The sequence below is a fragment of the Adiantum capillus-veneris genome, chromosome 22 (assembly GCF_014529385.1).
Source record: "Adiantum capillus-veneris isolate H3 chromosome 22, ASM1452938v2, whole genome shotgun sequence".
NCBI lineage: Eukaryota > Viridiplantae > Streptophyta > Polypodiopsida > Polypodiales > Pteridaceae > Adiantum > Adiantum capillus-veneris.
In genome coordinates this window covers 128,693,862-128,703,110 of record NC_140952.1, presented here as the reverse complement: position 1 = coordinate 128,703,110, position 9,249 = coordinate 128,693,862, and the positions used below count along the sequence as shown (strand labels likewise).

At 43.8% G+C, this 9,249-nt stretch overlaps 1 protein-coding gene across 1 annotated transcript in view; it reads left to right on the top strand.

Moving 5' to 3' along the window:
* The first annotated feature begins 316 nt into the window (after positions 1–316).
* The window catches only part of LOC147430206 (synaptotagmin-5-like), a 123,028-nt gene continuing 114,095 nt past the window's right edge, over positions 317–9,249 (top strand). The window contains exon 1 of the mRNA XM_086494703.1: positions 317–620. Within this exon, the coding sequence (XP_086350829.1) occupies positions 492–620 (129 nt within the window). The 5' untranslated portion in view covers positions 317–491. The remainder of the gene's footprint in view (positions 621–9,249) is intronic.

The window sequence follows — 9,249 nt, the reverse complement described above, 5'->3', positions numbered from 1 at the left end:
CTCCACAAGTTGCAATTTTTTTTGACCATACACCCAATTTTAACAAAACTAGTACAGCCTCCTGCGGCCTCTCTCTCTCTCCCTTCTCCCCTCACTCATATAAACAGGCCTCTCTCTCTCCCCTCTCCCCCTCACTCATATAAACCGAAACTCACCGGATGCAGCAAACTTTGACACGTGGGCAGAGGAAGACCAGTCTCCTTAGTATAGAAGTATAGATTTAGCGCAGTGGAGCCTACGTTGACAGACAACGACGACGGCAAGGTGGACATCTCTCTTCAATTATCGAATGTGCTTTTATGCGCGATCTTTGCATGCGGACGTGTCCGAGCGGCTCTCTCTCTCTCTCTCTCTCTCTCCATCCACCCATACACGCAATTGCGAAGCCCCGCTTCTCCCCTCTCTCTCTCTCTCTCTCTCTCTCTCTCTCACACACACACACACACACACACACACACACACACACACCAGCCACTCGTCTTTGCTTACTTATGGAATTGGGGATGGAGATCATGTATTCATGGATGGTTGTCTGCCTTTTCGGATTGGTTTGTGGCGTGGCCTGCATGGCCCTATTCCGCTCCTTCTCTATCCGCCGCTCCACTCAGCGCATCCGCTTGGTAAGGCCCTCGACATGAGAGAGAGAGAGAGAGAGAGTTCCACGCCAAAAAGAGTAAGCTTGTCGTTCACTAATATTACCAAGAATCGTTCTGTTTATTAATTCTTTCATTTAAGATAAACATTAAAAAAAACTATCAATATATTACATTTTTGGCCTGCTTAGTAGAGCTTTGCATCCTTGGGAGCGATTGTGGACCATTGGATTAAGCTTGTCGAGTAGTATCACATGGCCAGCTAATGATGACAACCTTTCTTTTTTACTATTTTTTTGTAAGAGGGGCATTAATTAAGCATTATCTTATGTAAACATTTTGTTTTGATCCTCTCTCTTTGAAGAGGGGCATTGAGTATTGGTCAAACACTTTCTTTCTCATCCTCTTATGTAGTGCTCACAAAAAACCATTTTTCTTGACCACATTTTTTAAGATACTCAATCGGCATTAAATATGCCAAAATCTAGGATATTTTCCGAGATTTATAACTAAAATGCATATTTTTCAACTTTGAAAATCAAGGTGCAAACCTGGGATTTATTACTTTACACAACGGGATATATGAGCACTATGATTATGTAGGCCATTGTGACTTTTCACCTTGTGCATTTACTTTTGTATGTTCATGTGTGCATATATGTACACATAAATAAATAAATAAATAAATAAATAAATAAATAAATATATATATATGAGAGAGAGAGAGAGAGAGATGAAATGATGTATTAACTCCTTCAAGAGGCCAAAATGACCTATGAGACCAGTCCATACTAATTGGTGAATCTGATACCATGTCTGGCTACTCAAAAAAAGATACTAAAATGACTCTAGAAATGGTACTAGCTGGAACTGTGTGGGGTGCGTGTGACCATTGATACAGTGGGTGCCCAATACAAGAGGGTGATATAACGTGTGATGAATTCTTCCTCATCTGTACTCTGAATGTCTAGACAGTATGGCTTGAATCCTCTACTGTAGTCTCCGTTGATGCTGTGAAGCTCCTCTCCTCAGTCGTGGGTGTCTCAATTTCCCCAGCTCCAATGCTCGGTCAATGAGAGTACTCCTCAGAAATCAGTAATTTGTGTCTGGGATTGTCTCTCTCCAGATCTTCTCAATATTTTGTCTCTCTCCAAATTTTCTTAGTACTATCACTCTGTCTGTGTAACTCAAGTAGATACAGTCCAAGACCTCTTTGGTCTTGATAGCTCATGACTCTAGAGAAGGGTCTGAAGCCCTCTCTGAAGAGACAGTGGAGGCGACCTTGTATCTTGTAATACATTGTGCAGTGACATATATAATGCATCCCCGTCTCTGGCTCTATATACCATAGGGCGCTATATCTTGCTAGTTGTTGACATCCCTCTTGGTGTGAGAATGTCCATATCTGACCAATGGCTCACCATAATCCATTCGATAGATGTGTATCCATAGTCAAATCACAAACCCATCCCTTGTGAGTTGGAGAAGATGCTCTCTATAGAAAGCCATCTTCGTGCCCAACTCTTGTGTCGCCTCTATCCATGTCCTCCTGGTGTCTAACTGGGTTAGGTCCTGGCGAATGACTCTAGTAATCTCCACCCGTGTAAGAGATAGCAACGGTGCATCAAGGGAGTACTGGAAGGGATGCAAGCTGTCCATGCTGAAGTGTCACAAACTGATGATGTGGCATGACCACCCGTGATAGAGACTGTACGGACATGCCACAATTCGCGCTGGCAGGCTATATAGATGGCCAGAATTTGCTTTGACGTACTGACGTGTTGACATGGCAGGTTATACGGATTTCGGGAAATTACGCAGGCAGTTTTCAAGCCAATAGCATTTGAATTTATTGCTTTTGAAAAAATTGCTTTTTGGGTTAAGAATAAAAGAACCCTGGGGGCCTCAGCCTTCAGAGCATTTGGATGCAGAGTCTGAGAGCAGAGGACCCTTGGGGGTTGTACTTTGCAATGATTAATGAAAAAGAAATACCGAAAGGGCGCGAGTCTTTGGGGCCAATACCTTAGGGCACAGAACTACGCCGAGCCATGTCGACTCTCTCTCTCTCTCTCTCTCTCTCTCTTTCTCTTAATTGAAGTTTAGTGATTTTGAAGTATCTATTTGTGTGTTGCTATTGATTTTCGGGTTTGGAGTGTCCAAGCCGGTTACAGTGGTATCATAACTCAATAAGATTCTTCTTCTACAGAGGATTCGCAACACACGCAGGTTTTTGTGAAAGAATCTTCGTGTCCCAACCTCGAACTTATTAGACACTCCCACCCTTCGTACATCGGGCGCGCTCCCGTCTTCATCGCTTTGTCTTACAAGGCACAAGCTATAATCCTAGATTGCACATGGGTTCTTGTGGAGAATCTGACAGAGATAACACTTCTAGGTGGGCAGGCAGAAGAAAGTTGAAATCTGGCACGGGAAGTGAAGAAAAGAATGAAGATTTGGATAGATTTTTGGTGGAAAATTTTGCCAGAGCGAAGTACAAACGTCAATTGCAGGTTGACATATGTGTGAAAAGATTGATCAAGTACTTCAGAGACCCAAGACTTGCAAAACACCTAAAGGATTACCCGATTGATGAGATTTACTCGGGATGGTGCGAGGTCGTTGCTTCTCCTCTCAGGTCGGAAGGAAAGTTGAAAGGACAGACGAGTGCAGAAAAAGCGGAACCGGTGCCTACAGGCAGAGCCATATAGAACTCTTGAACAGAAGACGAACCAGAGGACCACGAGAAGACAAGCCCGGAAGTTACAGAGCAGCAGCTGAGCGCAGACAAGGAAAGATGAAAGCAGGGTTGGTACCACATTGTGTGGGGACCGACCCGAATCAGATGAACGAAAGCATAGAACTTTGCGGCGCAGGGGGCAAAGTGAAAGATCAGGAAGCTTGTCACAAAATGATGACGTCGCAGTACTACGCGGACATGATAGGCAGGACCGTATGACAGGCTGATGTGGCACTGTACAAAAACCCGGGTTTTGCGGTGGCTGATGACGTGGCAGCCTGTACGGATTTCCGCAATTGGTGCTGGTGCTTTTTTAGCAGTTTTTGAGGAGGACCAGTTTCTTTTGGGGCAGTTTGCTTTGATGGAGGAGCCAAGGCCAACTTCATTGGTGGCTCGACGGGCTAAGAAAGAGACTTTGACGGATAAGAAGGGCAGGAAAATTGTGCTTGATCTAAAATTGAAAGGCAAAGAGACTGTACATGATATACTGAAGGGCGAGTTAGTCCCACTTGAATTGGTTTTGACTGTTTCCGGATTGATGAAATCCAATCATTTTGTTTATTCGATCATCTTGAAAGAATTGAAGTATAATCAAAGGTCAAATATGTCTGACCTCGACAAGGAATGACAATAATTTCTGCAAGCTCAGGTTGACTGTTTCCCTGAAGGCTTACTGGAAGAGTTACCGTGTACACTTCCGAAAGATCATAACGATTGATTTGATTCCGAGTAATACACCACCGAACTTACCACTGAACCGAGTGAGCCGAGCCCAAAAGGAAAAGAGAATGAACCAGATAAAAGAACTTCTAGAAAAGGGTCTTGTTCAACCTATAACTTCACTTTTCTGTTCACTAGTGCTACTAGTATTAAAGAAAGATGGATCTTGGAGAATGTGCATTGACTATAGAGCTCTCAATAAAACCACCATCAAAAGCAGATTATGTATTCCTAGGATCGATGATATACTCGACAGACTTTAGGGATCCATTTTTTTTGGCAGAATTGATATGAAGAGTAGATATCATAAGATCCGAATAGCTCCTGGAGACGTTTACAAGACAACTTTCAGGACGACTTTTGGCTTGTATGAATATTTGGTGATGCCATTTGGTCTTACAAATGCACCGGCTACATTCAACCATATGATGCACATAATTCTCGGAGAGTACTGATCATGTATGGGCACTTTGTTTGACGATATTATCGTCTTCTCCAAAAGTGCGAAAACTTAGATTGGTTATAAGTGTGAAAAAGAGCGAGTTCTTCTTGCCAGAAATACACTTTCTGGGACACATCGTCTCAGCAGTAGGGGTAAAGATGGAGCAGCCAAAGTAGCGACCATTTCGTGATTGGCCTAATTTGAAAAAAGAAAAAGTTCATGAAGTTCTAAGTTTTTTCGGGTTGTGCTCATCGGCGGTTCATTCGAAACTTTGCAGAGATAGTTTCTCCTTTGCATATCCTGACTCAAAAAGGAGTTCCTTTTACTTGGGACGGACAGAGATTGCAGCCTTTGAGACTCTCAAAGAAAAGTTGACTACTGAATTCGTGTTGGCCTTACCTGACTTGCAAAAGCCATTCAAAGTTTACTGTGATGCTTATAGTCGCAATTTGGGAGCAGTCGTGATGCAAGAAGGCCATGTAATTGCTTATAAGAGAAGGATGCTTTTATGTCCTGAAATGGATGCACAGATTTAAGAGAAAGAGCTTTTGGCAGTTATCCATGCTCTTACGCAATGGCGACACTATCTTCTCGGAGCCGACTTTAGAGTCTTTAAAGATCACCACAGTTCATGCTACTTCTTGTCGCAGAAGTAGATTTCGGAAAAGAAGATGCGATGGGCTAAGATCCTGTCGCGCAGTTTCACTTCCAGATTGTCCATGTTCAGGGACAAATGAATTTAGTGACAGATGCATTGTCTCGGAAGCCCTTGGTTTTGGCTATTTCCACGATTCATCCTAGAATCTTCGAGGATATGGTTGATCAGTATGTTACAAATCCTGACTTTTCAGATATTTTTACGAGGATTCAGGATGGGCAGACACTTTTAGGCTATTCCATACGGGATGGCTATTTGATGCGGAAAACGATGTGTGTTACACAGCCTTTGAGGGAAAAAGTTTTGACAGAGTACCATTGTCTTGTCACAAATGTGATGATGTGGCTGCTCAGTGCACACGCACACACACCCCCCTGTGGCGGGCTGCCAGCTGACGTGACATTGCAGACACCGTGACACGTGGAGGCCGTACAGAGTCCCGCGTTTTGCGGCGCCATTTGTGGCGGAATATGCATCAGGCTGCGCCAGCTTTTGGGCGATGCTACGCGATCTCAAATAGAGAGAGAGAGAGAGCTTTTGTTGCTTGATTTTCTATGCAATTGCAAGAGAGAGAAAGAGCTTTAAATTTTGAAGAAGCTTTAAAATTGCAAGCCTATTTTTAGGGCAATTTTTTATGGAAGCTTTTGGGGCTCTGCTTTTGGCATCCCTTGTACTCTTTAAATTTGTGGGCAGGGCCTCATAACTCAGGGCATTTGGACGCAGAGTCTGAGTGTGGGAGTGCCTGCCCGCACTCTTCTACTTTGAACACAGATTAATACAAAAAGAAATACCGAAAGGGGCGCCAGTCTTGGGGCCAATATCTCTAGGCACGGAACTCCGCCGGGCCAGTGTCAAATAAATTGTGAACTGTGAATTGTTTTGAAGTGGTTATTTGGTGCTATCGCTGCGAGGAGTATGGTCCGCCTCTGCCTACTCCGGCGGAGTGTCAAGATATGGAGCGTCAACGTTTGATTGGCGACGCAACAAAGATGATGCTCAATTTTGCGAAGGACCCAAAATTTGCAAAATATATGAGCCAGACCTCTTTCGATGAGGTGCATACGCAGTGGTGGCAGAAGACCACAAAACCACCCCCCAAACTTGCTCTCAAGAAACCTCCTACCCCCAGGAAGTATTCAGAGAAAGAATTAGAAGAGGTGGTTGATGCAAGAATTGCTCAGCTTTTTGACGCGCAGAACAAAGCTGAAAAGCAAGGCAAAAAGCACAAGAAAGGCACTGACTTTTCGGGTTATTTGGGTGGTTAGTCTACTTTTGAAAAGGCAAAGAAACAGAAGAAGCGTGTTCGATTTGAAGGAGTACCCAGTTCTTCTTCTTCTTCTGGTAGTTCTTCTAGCTCATCTGACCCGAGCGAAGAAGACCGAAAGGCAAAAAGCGAAGCAAGAAGCAACGCTTCCGAAAGGGCAAGAAAAAGGCAAGGAAGCTTAAACCTTGCCCCGTGAGTGACAGTTCTATAGAGGACTTGTCTACAGACAGTTCAGACTCTGATGAGAGTAACTTTTATGCAAAGAAGAAGAATTTTTATAAAGCCAACCAGTATGACTTTTTGGAAGATAAAAGCAAGAAAGTCCGAGAGTTTAAGGAAGGTGAACAGTCAATTAAATTTGACACGTTTTCTGGTTATAGAGATGCTTCGAAGGCTTTGTCTTTTGTACAACAGTTTGACATCGCTTTCGTGGGAGGGCGTTACTCAGAGCACTCTAAGATTCGGAGAGCTGCCTCTTATTTTAAGAGGAATGCTAGAACTTGGTGGTCCACGCTTCTATTAAGCAAGACTGCGCCAAATTAAATGACTGAAATTCAAGAGGCTTTTTATTTCTTCTTGGTTGACTCGAGAGTATGAACGTGAGATATGAACTGCTTGGAACCATCTTCTGATGACCAAGAAAGATACAGTGGACGCTTATTGTGAGAGATTTTGGAGCTCTTTTCTACCAGCCTCTTCATTTAAGAAGATCTCTTTCAAGGAAGAGATTGAGCCGTTTACCTTGGGTCTTCCTACAGAGATCCGAGATCACTGCTTGGAACAAAAGTCAGCTTCTATTCAGGAGTTGATGAGTCATGCGAAACGGGGTTTTACCATTCACTCAGGCAGTCTGACCTACCCCACCGATGAGATCATGACACAAAGAGTCGAACAGACTTTGACAAATGAAAGTAGAAAGAGAAAGAGCAATCCAGAAAAGAAAGATGCATGACCCAAGCTTACTCCTCAGGAGCGGGCTCACTTCATCAGGGAAGGGAAGTGCTTTGGATGCGGGGAAATTGGACATATCTCCGCGAAGTGCCCTAAAAAGGCACAGAAAGAATAGAACGACAAGGACGATGAAAGGCCTGAGAGTTTGCGAGCAGCTGAGGACCGTGGAAGAAAAGCGAAGATGAAAACAGGAATGGTTCCAGATTGCGTGGGTGCCGATCCCAACGCGATGGACGAAAGTACAGAACTTTGCCGAGCTTGAGGCAAAGTGAAAGACCAAGAAGCCCTGATCTTCTTAGATGGAGGAGCCAAGGCCAACTTCATTTCACCAGAATTGGTGGCGAGGCTCAAGATCACTCCCGAGCGGATGGGACCACTTGTGGAGGCAGTTCTAGCGGCACCCGGCAGGGACGTAACCATTACACCTGTCATTGGCAAACTTTGGTTGCATTGTCAGGGGTATTTGGGGCATGAGGACTTTTACATAATGCCTTTGGAAGGTTGTGATGTTCTCTTGGAAATTCCCTGCTACCACAAGAACAATGCCGTGGTCGACTATCGGGCAAGGCAAGTGACATTGACTACAGAGAAGGGCAGAACAACTGTATTTGATATTAAACTTAAGGGCGAGTCTATCCCTATTGTATCAGCTTGGCCATTTCAAAGTTAATGAAATCCAGTTTGTTTGTTTACTCGATCTTTATGAAAGAGTTGAGTGATGAGGATAGGACAAATATGTCTAAACTTGATAAAGAACGCCAAGATTTTCTCCATTCTCATGCCGATTGCTTCTCAGAGGGCCTGCCAGGCGAGTTACCACCTGCTCGTCCTGAAGATCATACTATTGATTTGATACCTAGAAGCACACCACCGAACCGGCCACCTTACCGTGTGAGCTGAGCACAGAACGAAGAGATTATGAACCAAGTGAAGAACCTCTTGGAAAAGGGTCTTGTCCAACCTAGTACTTCACTGTACTGCTCTCTAATGTTGGTGGTTTTGAAGAAAGACGGATCTTGGAGAATATGCATCGATTATAGAGCTCTCAACAAAATCACCCTCAAGAACAGATTTCCGATTCCTAGGATCAATGATATACTTGACAGATTACAGGGATCTGCGTGTTTTAGCAGGATTGATTTGAAGAGTGGATATCATCAGATCAGAATCGCTCTGGGAGATGTCTACAAGACAGTCTTTCGGACGACTTTTGGGTTATTTGAGTTTTTTGTGATGCCTTTTGGCTTAACCAATGCTCGTGCAACATTTAACCGGATAATGGACATGATTTTTAGAGAGTACAAGCTATTTGTTGACACTTTCTTTGACGATATCATTGTTTTCTTCAAGGATGAGGCAGAACATAGAGATCATCTGCTTCACATCTTTCAGGCATTACGAGATCACAAGTTAGTGATTAATGCAAAGAAAAGTAAATTTTTTCTCCCAAAGATACACTTTTTGGGACACATTGTGTCAGCAGCAGGAGTGCAAATGGATCTGGCCAAGATAGAGATTATCCGTGATTGGCCCGATTTGAAGAATGTCCATGAAGTTAGAAGCTTCTTGGGACTGTGTTTATACTACAGGTGGTTCATTCGAAAGTTTGCAGAGGTTGCTTCCCCTTTGCATATCTTGACACGGGAAAGGAGTCTCTTTCTCGTGGGGACCCACAGAGGTGGCTGCCTTTCAGACATTGAAAGAGAAATTGACTACGGGATCAATTTGACTTTGCCGAACTTGCAGAAGTCATTTGAAGTATATCGTGATGCTTGTGGTCGTAGTCTGGGTGCGGTCTTAATGCAAGAAGGCCATGTCATTGCTTACGAGAGCCGATTGTTCTCAAGGCCGGAATTGACAGCACAGATTTATGAGAGAAAGAGC